This window comes from Bos taurus, chromosome X, assembly GCF_002263795.3.
Source record: "Bos taurus isolate L1 Dominette 01449 registration number 42190680 breed Hereford chromosome X, ARS-UCD2.0, whole genome shotgun sequence".
NCBI lineage: Eukaryota > Metazoa > Chordata > Mammalia > Artiodactyla > Bovidae > Bos > Bos taurus.
The window spans coordinates 104,575,352-104,596,215 of record NC_037357.1 but is presented as its reverse complement, the minus strand read 5'-3'; the positions used below and the strand labels follow the sequence as shown (position 1 = coordinate 104,596,215).

Here is a 20,864-nt window from a genome sequence, read left to right as displayed (position 1 = left end):
GGGCTGGTCAGTAAGTAGAATTGTTAGCAGCGCCTTAGCACATCTTGGCTCACCAAAGCTGTGCCTGTCCCCTTAGGGCCTGGGCCCATGTTTTTCTTTTAAAAGCTGCAAGGCGCTAAGTGCGGAGACCACAGTGCCTTTGATGTGCCACCCTTAATTCTTTCCCTTTCTCTGTTAACAGCTGAGCTGCTGTGGCGTGCAGAACTATACCAACTGGAGCACCAGCCCCTACTTCCTGGAGCACGGCGTCCCCTCGAGCTGCTGCATGAATGACACCTATTGCAACCCCCAGGATCTGCACAACCTGACTGTTGCCGCCACTAAAGTGAACCAGAAGGTACTCGCTCCCTCCCGACCACTTGGAACTCAGTGGTGAACATCTGCAGAGGGCTTTTTTGTCTCTGTGAAATGATGACAAATAGGTTAGAAATGGTCATCTTGGAGAGAGTCAAGAATCTTTCTCTGTGGTTCTTTCTGGGCAGGGAGAGGCCCTGGGCGCCCCATTTCTGAAGGAGAAAGCTGTGCCTCCGCTTGCCTCGCATTCCTGTCCCTCAGCGAGACTCTCTGAGGCATAGTTAGGAAGGGTTTGCAAGTGGTTCCTGTTAACCCTGATGCTGATGTCAGGGAACACTGCCTTTCTTCTTTCTGGGTGTCTGTCTTCTGCTTAATATACCTTCAAAACATGAAATTGTTCCCAGCTGGGTGCCAGTCCTCAGCGGAAAGAGGGAGTCGAGTTGACAGCATGTGGTTCTGCAAGGAGGGGGGTGGGGCTTGATTTTAGGGACGTCACTGCTATAGGAAAAGAAATCAACGACTTCAATTCGGCTCACTGTCAACATCCTGACTTCTAAAGAAATTAGACAGAGGAAAAAGCTGTCCAAGAGCAATCTGAAAGTTAGTACATAGTAGAAATGAGAGAAATGAAATTTAGGTAGTCAGAGAAAAAGGAAAATCAATTCTGTATTCCACTCTGAGGACATGGCACAGCTGTGTGTGAGGGCCGTCTCTATTTTTAAAGATCTAGAGAAATGCCATGTAGGAAATATGTTTTGGTGAAACAAAAGGGAGCAAAACCCTACTGTTGCGTTTACCTATGGTTGCCACCATCAGGTAAATTTTTTCTTTTCTGACTAAGGTCAAGTGAAGATCTTCAAAATCCTATGGGATCTGGGCCAACTACTGAATGATTCACAGAAATCCTTTCAAGATTTGAATGTAGAAAGATGCTTTCTATATTTTACCCATGTAATGTCTATACTTGTAGCAGAAGTGCTACAAGGCATTGTTGCCATTCTAGAAGCTCAATTTGTCATTCTGGGCTTATTATTTTCTGTCAATGTGGGGAGGTAAGATGTTCAGTACAGACAGCTGCTTGTCTGAGCCAAGAGGACATTTGTTCTGACTGGAATTTTTGAGGCCTCGTTCACCTCTTGACAGTGAGGTGACTCCTGGTTTCTTCCTGGACGCCTCCACTAATCCCCTATCTGTCATTATGCTGCCATTGTATGTAGTGCTGAGCTGACCTGGCCCTCAGTGGGTGCTCCAATGTATAAAAGGCAAGATGTGCTTTATGGCCATAAGATATTGGTACAGCAGAGCCTCAGGAGATCCTTTGCAGATACAGCAGTCATCACTCTTGAGAAAAGCCTTTTTAAAAAAAAAAATTTTTTTTTCACTCAAACTACTACTTTTTGTGAAAGTTGAGGACTTCGAAGTCAGGACCACAGGGTCTGGCATCAGACTGCAGTTAAGTTCTTGCTCAGCCACTTGTTGGTCATGTGATCTTGATCAAGTTATTGCAGCCTCGCTTTTCTCATCTGTAAAATGGAGAGAATAATTCTTGCCCCTTAGGATTGATAGGATTGAATGAGATAAAGTGTCTAAAGCACACTGTATGGTAGAGAGTAAGGACAAGAACATTTTAGCTGTCATGTTAAATGGCAGCTGTGGTGTCAATGTCATGACAGTGACATCTGTCTTGCACTCTACCACACTGTACCTTTCGTTAGAAATGATGTAGCAGGTCCTTGGAGCCAGAGTCTTTTGTTTGTATTCAAAAGCAAGTTTAGAGGCAGCTTCTATAGTGCATCTCTCTAATCCTGACAGTGATTTCCAGAAAGAAAGATTGGGGAGCATTTTTTTCACTCTACTGATAACCTACAAACTTACCTCGCTCTCAGCGCCATCCCCCCAATCCTACTTTACATTTTCCTGAACATCTCAGATACCTCGAAGAGGTACTTTCCCCTCACTTCCTGTTTACTCTCCTATCTGGCTCCCTCTCCGGAGAAAAAGTGAGTGACAACTGAAATTGGCCTAGTTTAAGTTTCATTAGGTATTCTCATTGAACGTCCACTTGAACTTTGAACTTCTCAGACAAATTACTTCCCAGGTCTGAGTCTCTTGACACCTTATCTATAAAAGGTAGGCGAGGGACCTCCCTGGTGGTCCAGTGGTTAAGAATCTGCCTTCCAATGCAGGACACAGGAGTTTGATCCCTGGTTGGGGAACTGAGAGGAACTAAGACCCCACATGCCATGGGGCATCTAAGCCTGCCCACCACAACAAAGACCATGTGCCCCAATGAAGCCAATGGTGCCAAATAAACATATAAATATTTTTTTTTAAAGGCGATGCATATGGAGTGGGATAGTCTTGTCCAAATCACTGGAAGAGAGCAGGCAAGAGGTGAGAACAGTTAAGCAGGATGTTTATTGTTTTGAGGACAGTTTTGGTTTTGCTACACACAATGATGAAATGGCCATAGATTCAGTTAGCTCATAGCACTGACCAAGCCCCTCCCACCTAGGAATTTCTTGCCAGTTTTTAAAGCTGCCAGGGCAAGAGGAAGACAGAAAGTTATTCTGAGATGCCTCCTCCCAGAGCCTGCCGCAGAGCAGCCGTCTACTCTTGCTACCGAAAAGCCTGCCACTTCCAGGTGTTTCCCATCAGAGACTCTGTTGATTTAGACTTGCTGAGAGGCTGAGCAAATTACCTGTGCTGTTTCTGGATGTTTCTTAGGACACTTAGCAGGTCTCTGTGGCTGGATCTCACACTAGACAACCAGGCTTTCATTTTAGGACATGAAATGAGATCGTTATGGGCAGATAAGATCGTGGTTTCCCGGAGAATTTAAGGTGGAAGACAAACATGCACTGGGGTTGTGGGATCCAAGCAGTTTGGGCAGAGCTAGGCCAAGTCTTCGGAGAAGGCAATGGCACCCCACTCCAGTACTCTTGCCTGGAAAATCCCATGGATGGAGGGGCCTGGTGGGCTGCAGTCCATGGGGTCGCTAGGAGTTGGACACGACTGAGTGACTTCACTTTATTTTTCATTTTCATGCATTGGAGAAGGAAATGGCAACCCACTGCAGTGTTCTTGCCTGGAGAATCCCAGGGATGGGGGAGCCTGGTGGGCTGCCATCTATGGGGTCGCACAGAGTCAGACACGACTGAAACGACTTAGCAGCAGCAGCAGCAGCTAGGCCAAGTCCTGGGAAATGGGCTTGTGGGTCCACAGAGTGAATGACGAGAAAACACTGGAGACAGAAAGCATTTACTGCAAGCTGGATCTTGTATTGTTGAAAAAACAAAGAAGCTAATCACTTTCATCTTCTCATCTTAACTAACTCTCTTACTGCTATAATTTAATTGGTTCTTTCTTTGGAGTGAAAAGTAGTGGGGGAACTTAGAGAAGAGTGCTTCTCCAACTTTAATGGGCATGTGAAACATCTAGACATATTGTTAACATTCATGAAAAGTTATTAAAAATGAGTGACCCCAGGATCTGATTCTGATTCAGTAGGTCTGGACTGAGGCCTCAGATTCTGCATTTCTAACAAAACTCCCAGGAATACTGCTGCTGCTCAGAGAAAACCCCGCTTTGAGGAGCCAGATTTTAAAGGAATGATTTTGCCACAGTTGTGCTAACGCAAAGCCCTTACTTCATTTTTCTGGTTTCTCTTACTGGTTGGAATGGACTTATCAAAAATAATGTGACTGACTGACTGGAGAAGAAATCATACTTTAGGAAAACATATTCACCTTATGTGTAGAACTGAAGTTCACAGCAACAAAACAAAACAAAACTATTCCAAAAACAAACCGATTCCAAACTATTTTGCAGAGTAAGAAAATAGACCACATGACTTCTCTCTGGTTTCTATTATTGGGCTTGTGCTTCTGTATTTTGAGCTGATGTAACACTGGTGGTCTGAACTTCATCTCTCCACCTCCCCCACATCACTGTGGGGAAGAGATACAGCAGTGAACAATGACCAGCACAGAAAAACACTACCTTAGCTGTTGCCATTTGAGAAAGTGCTATTAGTGCTATTATGAATAGAATATCGACCTCTCTTCTTATTTGACTTCTTAACCTGAACTGACCTCCTTTCTGATACCTGTTGGAAAAGAGTGCGATGTATAATTTCACTAGTAGAAATGAAATTAGTGAGCAAGCTCCTCCTATAAAACTTCCCATGAACAACAATACACTTCCTTTGCCCCCCCACCCCTGCCCTGGCCTTCAAATTTGCACCAGGTAACCGAGGAGCATAGTTTATTCATTGCATTGAAAACATGTGTCAAAGCACTGCTGCTAAATGAATGCATCTTTCTTTGCAAACAGAATATGAATGCATAAAATATCACTTACTAGAAGATACAGCATTGATGGGATTTTCCTAGGCTCCATGAGAAATGTTAAATCATTACATTTTGAATTAAAAAATGGGAGACATGTTTTTCATTGTTCTTGTTCTTCAGATATTATTACAATTCAGTGGGCCTTTCTTGATAAACTACAATCCTCTGGACCCTGCTTTTGAAATGAATGTCTTGATTTTTCACAGGCTTCGTGCATTCAAGTTTGAAGCCCTTTTCCAGAGAACTAGAAAAAGACCGTATTTTCCAAAGCTGAATACATCACTTCAGAAGGCTTGGTTGATTTGGCCCAGTTCCAAAGAAAATCAAAATCAGATCATTTGTTTTAAAGAAACTGAATTTTATCCATTTTAAACTAAACAATTGAAATTGGTAAAATCGGTGTTGGTTTTAATCACAACATGGGCTCTGCCTGCAATGCAGGAGACCCAAGTTCAATCCCTGGGTCAGGAAGAGCCCCTGGAGCAGGAAATGGCAACCCACTCCAGTACTGTTGCCTGGAGAATCCCATGGACAGAGGAGCCTGGCAGGCTACAGTCCATAGAGTTGCAAAAGAGTTGGACGCGACTGAGTACAGCACAGTTGGGCAATGCAGCAGCTTAATCACAACATGCAGAGATTCCACAGGATGGCAAAGGGACACTCACTTCATTTTACAAATGAGGTTATTGACAGAGAGGGAAAGTGACTTGTTCAAGGTCACACAGTAAATCTATGGAAAAGTGACTCTCGAACATAGGTTTTTCCCTACTAAAAAAAAAAGTAGCAGTCTTTGTATGAAGAACCCTAAAGTGCCATAAAGTTGGCAGGCATTCAACCACCTCCTTCTAACCAGATTTCACTTTATCTATGATTTTGTCATTTGTTGTGAAAATGCTAGTAAATGTGTTTATCATGCTGAGCTTTCCTGATCAAGGATGCGGGATGCTTTTTCATCTGTTCAAATCTGCCTCTGTATCCCTACAGCATTGGTCTCATAGATCTTACAGCCTTCTTGTTCAGTTTCATCCTATGATGGAAACATTTGTGAACGAAAGCCTATATCTTGGATTTGCTTTTAGATACTCCAGCCAGGGGATGAGTGTTGAAGCAATTGAAGTGAAACAAGACTGACCATATGTTCATTGTGATGTTAGAGGCAGGGTCACTTGGGAGTTTGTTGTACCACCCTCTGTTCCTTTTGTTTGTTTGAAATTTTTCATTGTATTTGCGAAATGAAGATTGGGGTGTATGTGTGAGTGTGGCAAGATAACCCAGGCCCATTTGGCCTGGATAAAACATGTCTCTGAGACTGTGTCTCTGTGTTTTCAGGGTTGTTATGATCTGGTGACCAGTTTCATGGAGACCAACATGGGAATCATCGCTGGAGTGGCTTTTGGGATTGCATTCTCCCAGGTAATCCTGTGGTCGGGTCTAGCCTTTCCTCTGTCTCCTGCTCACTTTTCGTGGTCTGCAGATTCTCTGGCGGCCTCCCTGTGCCTGGGGAAAAGCTGATGGATGGGGTCAGAACTCCTTGCTCATTAATCCTCAGGTCATCTGTTTATTGATTTTCCTTTTTCAACTTAAATGAAGTTTTGCCATCGAGGGAATATCGGTTACAGTTCAACTAATGACTAGCTCCAGAAAAACAACTCGTTTCTTCTGTAGGTCAAATGGAGGTTAGCTGAACAAAGTGCTGCCTTAATTGGAGCATAAACAACTCCAAACATCAAATGGCTGATTTGGATTTGGGGGGAGAGGGGAGAGGCTCTTTTCCTGGTTGACCTGTCCTTTTTTGATTTCTTAGTTCCTGGGAATTGTGCATGAGATCTCTTCCTTAAAAAAAAAAATGTAGCGAACTTCATCCTGTGATCATTATTTTGATCTGAAGGTCTGATTGTTGTTTCTTAAGAGGAAACTGAATTTGTGTATAGGAAATGTTATATCCCTTTATCTCCACTTGGCCTCCAGAAAAGAATGAGAGAAGCAATTATGCAAACTAAGCGGGCCACATATACTCAAGGATGCAACATGGTTAAGTGAAATCTAAAATTTTGCCCACCTTCACCAGGCAGTGTGTTGTCCCATGGGCTTCTGATCTCCCGGTCAGATGATAGAGCATATATACCTAACAACAACAACAAACATAATGCAGAATTTTTTCAGATGAATAGATCATTTTTTCCAACAAAGCCCAATTAATGTCACCTCAATCATGTTGCCATGGTTCTGGTTTTACCTGCCTGAATTCTACATCAGCCCTCCCAGACTATAATTACTATCCCCCTGCCCCCGCAGGCCCCAGACCTCTTTCCTTCTTGCTGAACCAATACAGATACACTTTAATCCTAAATTTGTTCCTAAAACTTTGCTGTTGAAATATGGCATATACAGAAAAGTGCAGAAATTGTAAGTATACAGCTTAATAAGTTATCATAAGATGAGCCTATCTGTGTACTTACCATCAAGGAATAGCACATTAGCCTGGCAGTTTTTGCATATGGAGGGCCTAGCCTGAGGTAAGTCAAAAAGTTTTTCTGTGCTGCCTAGGAGAAACCCTTGATGCAGGGCTCACTGAGTTGGCTCTGTGGCCCTGTGGGCAGTGAGAGAGGGAAGCCCCAAGGAAGCCTGAAACAGACTCTCTCCACAGAGACTTTAGGTCTCATCAAGGTATTCCAGAGTTGTTGGGATAAGAAAACAAAACCCAAAACCCAGGAGCATCACAGAGGCAGTACCCTTCACCCATGTGGCTGGTCAAGTGCAGAGATTTGAGATCTGCCGTGTTCACCTTGGGGCAGGGAGAAGAATGGCCATGGGTGGCTCTTGGTAGTCAGATGCACTGGGAGCTGCAGCTTTGAATGGTGCCAGGAGCCTCAGGGAACCTGGAAGCTGAAGCGGGCTTCCAGATGTCAGTGGATCCAGGGCCTCTCTGGGACCATGGTGGCCACTTAGCAGATGCGTGTTCAAGAAGAACCAGCCCTGCTGATCCTGGTCACTGACCTTGCACCAAAGCTTCAGCCACATGTGTTCAGAAATTTTAGGACAAGTGTCAGAGTGACACTTAGCAAATAAATGTTGGCTAAATCAATATGTCTTGAGCTTCCAGTAATAAAGCGAGCTTTGCTGAGGAGAGGCCATAGGGAGATCAAAGTAGGTAGAAAAGAATAGAACCCCCGCCCCTCAACTCCCCACTTGCCCCTACCTTCTGCTTACCCTTCTCCTCAGCTGCTCTCATGACATCCATGCTGTCCTTGGTTGGAACAAACCGGTCTTGCACACCTGTTGTCTTAGAAATTAAACATAAGTGTGGTATAATGTACCTAAATGTGGTATAGTGGACAAGGAAAACTAAGCTGAAGTCTAAGCTTTTAATAGACTTGTGAGTGCTCGGTCCCCTGTTAACTAACTTAGCTAAAGACCTTGAGTGCTGGTTTTGGACAGTAGGGGTTTGGCAGGCATTAAATACTTCTCTCCACAAATTCCCAGGTGCCTTTACCCTCTCAAGGCAAAGCCTGTTTGTCCAGACTTGATGGGCAGGTCCTGCTGCCCTATTAATTTATAGCAGGTAGCTGAGTGTGTTTTGATAGAGTACCTCCTCCCTTGCATCTTTGGCAGCTACTCTTTTATTTGAGGGGGCTTGGGGATGGACACACACATACACACACACACAGTCATCGCCTCCCTCACGCTTAACATGAACTGGAAGCCAAGCATCCAAGTCCAGACACTGATATTACTTTGTGATACTGCATTGGAACTTGGTTGGCCTTCTGCTATGGGGTCTCTGTATTTAGCACTTCTGTCTACGATGTAATCAGCTTCACTAGACTTGGAAACTGTTAGGCTGGATTAATCCCCCCAAAGCACAGAATGTTACAGTCCTGAGTAAGGATGGGAGAGCTGTTTTCCATAAGGGAGAGCTGAGCGGCTTGCTTGACGTTGGGTGACTAGTGTAGATACAGTTCAGATGATCTCATCTGGTCCACGGCATTCAACATTTAGGCCAAATATAACCCTTGTTCTTGACTCACGTAGCACCTAAATGGAAGTCAGTTTGTGCCTTTATAATGAAAGTGTTTGAGTCCATGAAATTGCAAGGAGAAAGGTCCTCATCAAAAAATACCCATCCTTGTCCTGCCCAACCCTTTCCTCTGCAGGGCCTCCTCCAGGGCCCACAGGCTGCTGCCGTGATTTGTTATGGACCGAGGGTTCTTTTCCAGGACTTGTTTATCTTTTCTGTATCGAGGACAAGACAAAGCTGTCAGTAGCCTTGATGAGACATGGCTAAATAAGGCTAACAGAATTTTTACCTATTCCCCTACTGTTTTCAGGCTCTGAAACAGTCCCTAAAAGTATTTATATGGTTTTGTTTTAAATCGGATTCCTTGGCATGTTCCTAAAGATGTGGAAGTTTTATTTACTTTCCCAGTTAGGCCATCAACATAAAATCTCTACAGGCATTATGAAAAGTGAAAGTGTTAGCTGCTCAGTTGTGTCCAACTCTTTGGGACCCCATGGACTATAGCCCACCAGGCTCCTCTGTCCATGGAATTTCCCAGGCAAGAACACTGGAGTGAGTTCCCATTCCCTTCTCCAGGAGATCTTTCCGACACAGGGATCGAACCCAGGTCTCCTGCATTGCGGGCAGATTCTTTACTATTTGAGCCACCAGGGGAGGCATTGAGAAGATTGAAATTTTAGACCTATTGTTAAGCAAGTTGTCTTTTATAGCTTTGTTACCTGGCCTCTCTTTGCCCCTCAGGGATCAGGACTGGCCCGTTTGGTGGCCACGGTGATTGCAGGGGAAGATACCCCTGCCCCATTTCCTCCAACAGCCCTGGTCTTGGTTGAGCTAGACTCCACCCTCTCTCAGCCCCTCTCCCCCACCCCTTGGCCTCCACCCTGTTCCTGGGGATCTGCAGAGCCCCATTGACACGATCCCTGTTACTGGAGCTCTCTTTGTGGGGAAGCTTTGAGAAAGCTAGAGTTGGCCTTCTGTGAGTCAAGGGCCTTTTTTCTCTCCTTCCCTCTGTGGCTTCTCAGTTCGTGAAGGTCCTCCCTGAGGCTTTCGTGACCCAAAAGAAAGCAGAATATAGTACAGACAAGGCTGAGTGGTAGAAATAAAATGTTACTTCCAACAATTAGACGAAGGCTAATTACAAAGCCTTAGATGACCAAATACCAGGAATCTGATCTCAAACTCCCTAGGCTGTATGGGATTTGGCATTTCACCGGCCACGAGGAGACGGAGAGGTGGCTCTGGGATCTCTGTCCTGAGGCTTTTTAGCATAAGAGGCAAGCTCTCCTCTTCCTGTCTCTCTCTCTGGGGGTTAAAGCAGAAGTTTGTCCCTGTACCCACATCAGATCAGATCAGATCAGTTGCTCAGTCGTGTCTGACTCTTTGCGACCCCGTGAATTGCAGCACGCCAGGCCTCCCTGTCCATCACCAGCTCCCGGAGTTCACTGAGACTCACGTCCATCGAGTCAGTGAGGCCATCCAGCCATCTCATCCTCTGTCGTCCCCTTCTCCTCTTGCCCCCAATCCCTCCCAGCATCAGAGTCTTTTCCAATGAGTCAACTGTTCGCATGCGGTGGCCAAAGTACTGGAGTTTCAGCTTTAGCATCATTCCCTCCAAAGAAATCCCAGGGCTGATCTCCTTCAGAATGGACTGGTTGGATCTCCTTGCAGTCCAAGGGACTTTCAAGAGTCTTCTCCAACACCACAGTTCAAAAGCATCAATTCTTCGGCACTCAGCCTTCTTCACAGTCCAACTCTCACATCCATACATGACCACAGGAAAAACCATAGCCTTGACTAGACGGACCTTTGTTGGCAAAGTAATGTCTCTGCTTTTGAATATGCTATCTAGGTTGGTCATAACTTTCCTTCCAAGGAGTAAGCGTCTTTTAATTTCATGGCTGCAGTCACCATCTGCAGTGATTTTGGAGCCCACATACTCCCGCCTTAACACATCAGCCCCAAAACATACCTCTGTTCTTGAGGAAGTTACATATATTTAACCTAAAGAAAGGTTTCATCTAAATAAGGATGGATTTTTCTATCTATAGAATAATTGGGTCTAGTGGCAAGTGAGCATTTGGTCCTGATTCAGACTGAGGAAGAGCCCGTATCTTTACCTTTAATAGGTTTTCAGTTATGTACCTAGAAATAATCTGTTAATAAATGGTATTAAGTATAGTATGTTCCCCCCTCCCCATTTTCCTTTAACTTGGGGATAAGGGAAACGAGAGATCAAAATTCTCTCTCAAATATGGTGAAACACTGTAGCAAATGTGAAATCAGTAACCCTGCAAATAATTCAGAACACCCACCGTATCCCAGATTCTAGTTTTTCTTACACCAGAATTAACTAGAATAAAAGCCAATGTATGTAAATTAGTGTTTTCACAAAGCTTGTATATACCCCAGCTCAGGACTTTTTTAAGGAACAATTTCTTAGTAGATGTTAAAAAATAATTTTTAAAAATCTGTCTTCTCCCATGAACAAACAGAAGAAGGTATGTTCTTGCCCTAGAAATACAAAATACAGTTTGAAAGCAAATAGCTTTTATTTTTTACTTATATTTTTAAAGTTATTATTTCTGTGAGAAAGTCTGTCCAGTGCTTTAAAAATGATACTGTTTCTGTTTGGGGGTAAAAAGGTGGAGGAACACACTATATTGCCTTGAAAATAGGCATTTTAGATACAAGAAATACTGATGCATACTACAGAATGTTTTGGCTGTGTGGCTTGTGAACTGGCATGGGGGCTGAGAGCACTGCAGACCACTGAATACAGGAGCATTGCAAACTGTGAGGTGGCATGCTGACTACTGTAAGTGCTGAAACATACAGGAGGTCAATGAAAAAAAAACCTGAAGTGCTAATAAGCTTTACAAAGAAAGGAGTGTCTAGGAACTTGAGATCAAATAAAGTGATGCCCACTGAAAGCCCTCTCCCTGAAGTTTGCAATGTAAGGCAGGAAGGGAGCCCTGGTGGTGAGAGGCAAAGGAGTTATTCTGGAGAGGAAAGGGTCTAGGCTGGAAAGGGGGCTCTTCTTGGTTAGAAGAAGAGGCTGGAGCCATAAACTGTGTGGGCTTCCTGTATGGTTTGAGGGGGGTTCTTTAACCTCTCTTGAACCCATTTACTTATCTGAAAAATTGGGATGGTAGTACTGCCCAGGTATGTACTAGGGATTAAATAACTCGGTATTCCCAAGTGTTCAGTGTGCCTCTGGTTTTTGGCTGGCATCTGATTTTTGAGAGTATCTAAAGTGTGATCTGGTGTATATTGGTCCTGAAAAATAGCAGTTGTAATGAAAAGAGACAAACTATAAGGTTCAAAATCCTTGTACTCATGGAGGGGATTTTATTTTCTCATTTGGCACGCTATTCTGGTAGCTCAGAGGGTAAGGAATCTTTCTGCAGTGCGGGAGACCTGGGTTTGATCCCTGGGTCGGGAAGATCCCCTGGAGAAGGAAATGGCAACCCACTCCAGTATTCTTGCCTGGAGAATCCCCATGGACAGAGGAGCCTGGCTGGCTACAGTCCATGTGGTCACAAAGAGTCAGACACGACTGACAACTAACACTTTTTGGAGGTTACAGCCATGGTTACTTTGGCCACTTGGTATAGGCATAATACTGTGTATTTTGTGGCACAAAATGATGGCCAGAGTCTTGGTAGGAAATGAGTCCAATAAGGTGGTGACTTTTCCTTACCTGACAGAGGTTATAATCTGCATGTTTTATAGCACAATTTCCATTTCATAAAGGAAGAGAAGAATCTGGGATTTGACCGAGAGGGGGAATCAGGTGGGTTGCAGCCTGCAGGGTTGAGCAGAGAGGAAGGAGAATAGAGTTTGGGTGTTGCCTTGATCAATAGTAGGACCCAGTGTGTAATCTGTAAGATAAGGGTGACCAGATAGACTGGATGAGTGGTTCTGTCACCTAGAAGTCTGGTTAAAACATCAGTTTCTGGGCCCCAGTCCTAGATGATGCTGATTTGGGTGGTCCTGGGGCCACAGAAGAGTATGAAAGTCACTAAGTTGTGTTTGACTCTTTGCGACCCCATGGACTATACAGTCCCTGGAATTCTCCAGGCCATAATACTGGAATGGGTAGCCGTTCCCTTCTCCAGGGGATCTTCTCAACCCAGGGATTGAACCCAGGTCTCCTGAATTGCAAGCGGATTCTTTACCAGCTGAGCCACCAGGGAAGCTGACATTATACTAGACTGTCTCTCAAGGTCATTGCCACCTCTGAACCAATAACACATGGCCAATTGCTTAAGAAGAAGTGACCCTCACCAAGCCAAGAGAAGCTGCAGACAGTCAGACTCAAGTACACAATCAGGGTCCTGTCCAAAAAGTGCTGATCTTCCTGAGTCAGGAATGAGAACTGTGGTCTCCAGTGAGCAGAACAGATACAGTGAAGTAACAGCTTTTTATCAGATTCACTTGTGTTAGAAGTTAAGTCAAAGCACAAAGTAGGTAGAAGATTGGGAGGGTGGAAGTACTCTGATATTGGTTGTGCTGAAAAACCAGGGGGTAGACATTGGGTGTAGATGGGCCCATTTAGGCCTACAATATCTACATGGTTTAGAGATAAAGAGAAGTTCAAACCCGCCCCCCCTCAACCTCACAAACCATGACTTACTTCATGACTTACTGACTTGGCAAACTCTCCAAGAATAGCATCCCATTGTCTCAGGGAAAGAACTATTATCTTGTCAGCCAGGTATGGCTGGGGTATCAGCCTGTGCTGAGATAGCTTCCCAGTGCATGTGGTTATGGTTCTAAATTCAACCCTGGCATTCAATTCTACCAGACTAATGCCGGGTAGTTACTACTACCTTGCTGTAGTAACTTAATTTTTTTCATTACTCTCAGAACATAGGAACACATTTTAATATTACTTACATGTCAAAAGTCATTTTTCAGTGGTCAAAGTGAGCTAGAACTGTAACCTTATGGCCAGTTCGAGACTTTCTAGCTGTCCTCCACCAGCACCTAGACTTCCTAAGTCTTTGGTCCCACTACTGAAATGAGGCTTGACTGTTTTCCCTAGTGCCCTTTCCCCACTCATGTTCAAAAGCCCTCAGTCGTTAAAAATTATATCTGGGTGGAGGGGGGCGGGTCAAAGAAATGTGTTACCTCAGTGACTTGAGAGTGTGTTGTCTTTTTCCTTCTGCCAACAGCTGATTGGCATGCTGCTGGCCTGCTGTTTGTCCCGGTTCATCACGGCCAACCAGTATGAGATGGTGTAAGGAGGTGAGTGGCGGTGGGGAGGGCTCTCCCTTTGGGGCCTGGACTCCCCCCTGCAAAGGGATGAGGGTACTGGTTGGTCACTTCACTCCTTGTTCTCAGTGGCACTTGGCCATGTGCCAAAGCCTCATTTCTCTGGTGCTGGGCAAGAGATGTGATTACTGCTATTGTGAAAAATATCAAAATGCTTTCTTCAGCTTGTTACCTTAAGTCCTTATTAATGGTGAGTCATTTACGTGTTTTAATTTCTCTCTTAGTCTTTCAAGAATGATGGAATAAGAGACCTGTTTTCAAAAGGAACTGCAGCAATCTTTGAAAGACTTCCAAAGAATGTTAGAGCACAGTACATAATACACCTGTCCTAACCCCCACCCCACCCCGCGTGCAACTGCAACTGACGCTCCCACACAGCCTCTGCTCCACCTTTCAGCCTGCGTCATGCGTAGCATTCCATTTCGTGAAGCCCTGTTGTGCCACAGTGTAGCCAGGTTCCCTGCATCTAGTCCTAGGGGACCCCGCCCAAGGCCCTGTGCGTGCCAGCTCCTCCATCTGTACTTGGTCCAACTGCAGCTCATTGTAGGTGACTGGTTCTCCACACCATCACTGGCCCTGCTGGGCCCTGCATGTAGTGTGGGAGGCTCCTGTTAGCCCTTGATCATGATTGATAAACGCTGCACACCCCCTAGATATAGATAAGCAGATAGCTATCTGTTCTTTTGGCTTAATCTCCTTTGGTTGGGTTTTCCCTTTTACTAAGGCTCTTTCCTACCTTCTTCAGGCTGCCTAGGCATGTAATACTTTGCAATTGTCCTTGAGGAGAAAAGGGCATGTGTCATGCACGAAGGAGATTATTGAGCTTTGGGTGGCCTCCTTACTCCTTGCTGTTACATGCCTGGGAACATATAGAGGGTTTAGTGCACCTGTATAACCCTGTTACAAAGCTGTATTGTTGCTTCCTGTGAAGGAAATAATTACTTCTGTTTTTCCCCAATTAATTGCTATTGTGTTATTTTACTTCTTTCTATATTTTTTCTTTGCATTGACATTACGGACATCGAGGACCTCATCAAAATCAATTTAAAAATGAGTGTGAAGGGGGAACAAAAGTCAAGATATTTTTAAAAGATCTTTAAAAATGCCTCTGTCTCGCATGCCAACAAGAATGCATTGATATTGTGAACATTTGTGATACATGTATTAATAAATAGTCATTACAAATTACTGTGTTCTGGTCTTGTTCTTAAAGTTTTTAAACACATTTCTGTTCCATTTTGTTCCATAGGACAGGGGTCCCCAACCCTCAGGATCTAATGCCTGATGATCTGGTGTGGAGCTGATGTAATGATAATAGAAATAAAGTATGCAATAAATGTAATGCGTTTGGATCATCCCCAAACCATCCCCTCTTCCCCCCGGTCTGTGGAAAAACTGTCTTCCATGAAATTGGTCCCTGGTGCCGAAAAGGTTGGGGACCACTGCCATAGGGGATCGGAGGTGGGCCACTGTACACACTGACACATCCCCCCTTACAAGCTCCAACTCCACTACATAGCATTGAACAGTGTAAAAATTGAAGGGATAGATTTTTTTTAATGGACATTCCAGGAACTTGAATCATTTATCATAAACAGGATGTATTGTTGGCTGCAAAAATAGAATCTTCATATTTCAGGCTAGAGGCAGAAAGATTTCAGAGTTTTTAAGTCTGAATGTCACTTTAAAAAAGGAAACAAACATCTACTTCCCCCTTTATTGTTCCTAATGATCATGTATTCTTCCCTTCCTTTATTCTTCTCTGGATTGAATAAACTCAATCTAGAGAAGAGATGACATCATACCATTCAGTTGTCCCAATGCCATGGCTTATATTAATACTAAAGTATGAAATCCTTATACTTGATTTAAAGAGCATTTTAGCAATAGGTACAGTACATATTATCTGCAATCTATTTTTTTCCTTCTTAATATGTGTGTGTGTGTATTAGTCACTCAGTCATGTCTGACTCTTTGTGACCCCATGGACTATATAGCTCTCCAGGCTTCTCTGTCCATAGAATTCTCCAGGCAAGAATGCTGGAGTGTGTTGCCATTTCCTTTTCCATTCCTTCTTAATGGATCATCCTTAAAAACTAGTAGAAGCATTTATTGATCTTTTCCCAAATAAGAGGATCTTCTCTGATGGAGATGGTGTTCTAACTATATCCACATATTAGTCTGAACTCTACAGGAAGTAAACCCTAAAAGGCTTACAGTATCTGACCCACACCCTCAGATATTCCCTCTTCAAAAGGTCAGCATTTTTAGAGAATTAGAGATCTCTTCTCTATAGCCCAAAACTTTTCAAAGTTTCATTTACATTTCTCTTTTGTTATATAATAAAATGAGGCTTTTCTGTAAAATTCTAAATAGAGCCCCATCCATGGTTCACCTTTTTGCAAACTATGCATTCACTAGTATACTAATACTGTTATACTTTGGTAAACAAATCTATACACTTTCTAAATTGAATTTGGATCTCACCATTATATAATTTCAGTGTGAAACATTTAACAAAGATTTATTTGACTTTAAAACTATAAAGTATTTATGTTTCAACCTTGCTCAGAAATAAGGTATATTTAGCTTTAAAAGGTATTGCCTAACCTTATTCCAAAGTCATTATGCTAATTCATACTCCCACCACAGAGTAGTAAAGTTCCAGTTTGTTCACACCCTCATCAACACTTGTTATTCTCAGCCTTAGTTTTTTTTTTTTTGCCATTCTGAATGTGTGGTGGTATCTCAGTTTGACTTCACATTATAATTAGTAATACTGAACATTCACTTTGTCATTGACTACTTTGATATCTTTATTTTTTGGCCACACTGTGTGGCATGTGGAATCTTAGTTCCCTGGCCAGGGATCAAATCTGTGCCCCCTGCAGTGGAAGCATGGAGTCTTAACCACTGGACTGCCAGGGAATTCCCGATATCTTCTTTTATGAGGTATTCAAGTCTTGTGCGTTTTTTCAGTTATCTTAATTGATTTGTAGGAATTCTTTATGTATTCTGGATGCAAATCCTTACTTGGATGTATCAGTATTTATTGCAAATATTTTCTCTCAGCCTATCATTTGACTTTTCACATATAGTCAATTAGTTTTTTCCAGCTTTATGGGCTTCCCAATGGCTCAAGTGGTAAAGAATCTTCCTGCAGTGCAAGAGACACGGGTTTAATTCCTGGGTTGGGAAGATGCCCTGAAGGAGGAAATGCAACCCCTCCAGTATTCTTGCCTGGGAAGTCCCATGGACAAAGGAGCCTGGCGGGCTACAAAGTTCAGACATGACTGAGCATGCATACACTACTGAGATGTATTTGATATTGTATAGGCTTGAAGTGTACAAGTTGATGACTTAATCCACTGATGTATTGTTAATTGTGACTAAACAACTAATGGATCACTGAAGGACTCAAACAGTAGATCAAAAATACCTAGAGACAAATGAAAATGAGAGCACAAGTATCCAAAACCTATGGGACACAGCAAAAGCTGTTTTAAGAGGGAAGTTTATAGTGATGAAAGCTTACCTCAGCAAATAAGAAAAATCTCAAATAAACAACCCAACCTTATGCCTAAAGCAACTAGAGAAAGAAAATCAAACTAGAGAAAGAAAATCAAATTCCAAAGTTAGTAGGAAATAACTCATAAAGATCAGAGCAGGAATAAATGCAATAGAGTAAAAAAATAGAAAAGATCAATGAAACTAAAAGATGGGTTCTTTGAAAGGATAAAATTGATAAACCTTTTGCCAGACATGAAGAAAAAAAAGGAGAAGGCCCAAATCAATAAAATCAGAAATGAAAAAGAAGTTACAACTGACACCACAGAAATAAAGGATCTTAGATTACTACTAACAACTATATACCAATAAAATGAAAATGTAGAAGAAATACACAAATTCTTAGAAAGGTACAATCTCCAAGACTCAACCAGGAAGAAATAGAAAATATGAATAGGCCAATTACCAGTACTGAAATTGAAAACTGTGATTTAAAAACTCCCAACAATAAAAAGTCCAGAACCATATGGCTTCACAGGTGAATTCTATCAAACTTTCAGAGAACAGTTAACATCTATCCTCCTGAAACTATTCCAAAATATTGCAGAGGAAGGGACACTCCCAAACTCATTTTATGAGGACACTATTACCCTGATGCCAAAACCAGACAAAGATACCACAATTTAAAAAAAGTATAGGCCAATATCACTGATGAACATAGATGCAAAATTTCTCAACAAAAGGCTAGCAAACTAGATCCAACAATATATTAAAAGGATCATTCACTGTGATCAAGTGGGATTTATTCCAGAGATGCAAGGATTTTTTCAATATTCACAAATCAATCAGTGTGATACACCACATTAACAAAATGAAGAATTAAAACCATATGATCATCTCAATAGATGCAGAAAATGCTTTTGATAAAATTCAACATCTATTTATGATTAAAAATACCTCTCCAGAAAGTGAGCATAGAAGGAACATACGTCAATATAATAAAGGCCATATATGACAGACCCACAGCTAATATACTCAACAGTGAAAAGCTGAAAGCTTTTCCTCTAAGATGAGAAACAGGACAAGGATGTCCACTCTTGCCACTTTTATTCAACATAGTTTTGGAAGTCCTAGCCATGGCAATCAGAGAATAAAAAACAAGGAATTCAAATTGGAAAAGAAGTAAAACTGTCACTTTGCTGATGACATGATACTATACATAGAAGATCCTAAAGATGCTACCAGAAAACTACAAGAGCACATCAATGAATTTGGTAAAGTTGAAGGATCCAAAAGTAATACACAGAAATCTGTTACATTTCTATACACTAACAATGAAAGCCCAGAAAGAGAAATGAAGAAAACAATCCCATTTACCATTACATCAAAAAGAAGAAAACACCTAGGAATAAACCTACCTAAAGAGGCAAAAGGTCTGTAATCTGAAAACTATTAAGATGGTGATGAAAGAAATCGAAGATGACATAAACACATGGAAAGATACAGTATGTTTTTGGATTGGAAGTATCAATATTGTCAAAATGACTCTACTATCCAAGGCAATCTATAGAATCTATGCAATCCCTATCAAATTACTAATGGAATTTCACAGAACTAGAACAAAAAAATATCTTACGATTTTTATGGAGACATAAAAGAACCTGAATTGCCAAAACAATTTTGAGAAATAAAAATGGAACTGGGGGAATCAGGCTCCCTGACTTCAGACTATATTGCAAAGCTACAGTCATCAAAGCAATATGATACTGGCAGAAAATCAGAAATACAGATCAATGGAACAGGATAGAAAGCCCAGAAATAAACCCACGCACGTATGGTCAATTAATCTATGACAAAGGAGGCAAGACTATACAATGGAGAAAAGACAGTCTCCTAAATAAATGGTGCTGGGAAAACTGGACAGCTATATGTAAAAAACATGAAATTAGAACATTTTTAACACCATCCAGTCCATTCAGTTCAGTTGCTCAGTCATGTCTGACTCTGCGACCCCATGGACTGCAGGATGCCAGGCCTCCCTGTCCATCACCAACTCCCGGAGTTTACTTAAACTCATGCCCATTGAGTCGGTGATGCTATCCAACCATCTCATCCTCTGTCATCCCCTTCTCCTCCTGCCCTCAATCTTTTCCAGCATCAGGGTCTTTTCAAATGAGGCAGTTCTTCACATCAGGTGGGCAAAGTATTGGAGTTTCAGCTTCAGCATCAGTCCTTCCAATGAATATTCAGGACTGGTTTTCTTTAGAATGGACTGGTTGGATCTCCTTGCACTCTAAGGGACTCTCAAGAGTCTTCTCCAACACCATAGTTCAAAAGCATCAATTCTTGGGTGCTCAGCTTTCTTTATAGTCCAACTCTCACATCCATACATGACTCCTGGAAAAACCATAGCTTTGACTAGGTGGACCTTTGTTGGCAAAGTAATGTCTCTGCTTCTTAATATGCTGTCTAGGTTGGTCATAACTTTTCTTCCAAGGAGCAAGTGTCTTTTAATTTCATGGTTGCAGTCACCATTTGGAGCCCAGAAAAATAAAGTTTGTTTCCACTGTTTCCCCATCTATTTGCCATGAAGTGATGGGACCAGATGCCATGATCTTAGTTTTCTGAATGTTGAGTTTTAAGCCAACTTTTTAACTCTCCTTTTTCACTTCCATCAAGAAGCTCTTTAGTTCTTCTTCGCTTTCTGCTGTAAATGTGGTGTCATCTGCATATCTGAGGTTAACACCATACACAGACATAAACTGAAAATGGATTAAAGATCTAAATCTAAGACCACATACTATATAACTTTTAGAGGAAAACAGAGGCAGAACACTCTGACATATATTGCCACAAGATCCTTTTTGATACATATCCTAGACTAATGGAAATAAAAACAAAAATAAAAAAATGGTACCTAATTAAACTCAAAAGCTTTTGCATAGCAAAAGAAACCATAAACAAAAAAGGACAACCCACAGAACGGGAAAAAATATTTGCAAATAATGTGACTGACAAGGGATTAATCTCCAGAATTTACACACAGCTCGTATGGCTCAATATCAAATAAACAAGCCAATCAAAAGTGGCAGAAGACCTAAATACACATTTCTCCAAAGAAGACGTACAGATTGCCAAGAGGCATATAAAAAGATGCTTCACATCATTAATTAGAGAAATGCAAGTCAAAACTACAATAGGACCTCACCTAGTTAGAATGGCCATTATCAAAAAGTGTACAAACAAATGCCAGAGAGGGTGTGGCGAAAAGAGAACCCTCCTACACTGTTGGAGTGAATGGAAACTGGCACAGCCACTGTGGAGAACAATGCAGAGGTTCTTTAAGTAACTAAAAATAGAAATACCATGTGATCCAGCAATCACACTACTGGGTATATCCAGAGAAAAGCATGGTT

The 20,864-nt window shown here is 42.2% G+C and overlaps 1 protein-coding gene across 1 annotated transcript in view; it reads left to right on the top strand.

Moving 5' to 3' along the window:
- Positions 1-15,126, top strand: part of TSPAN7 (tetraspanin 7) — a 131,467-nt gene extending 116,341 nt beyond the window's left edge. Inside the window, exons 5-8 of the mRNA NM_001076384.1 lie at positions 182-337; positions 5,976-6,059; positions 13,842-13,914; positions 14,166-15,126. Of these exons, the coding sequence (NP_001069852.1) occupies positions 182-337; positions 5,976-6,059; positions 13,842-13,910 (309 nt within the window). The 3' untranslated portion in view covers positions 13,911-13,914; positions 14,166-15,126. The remainder of the gene's footprint in view (positions 1-181; positions 338-5,975; positions 6,060-13,841; positions 13,915-14,165) is intronic.
- Positions 15,127-20,864: the final 5,738 nt, after the last annotated feature.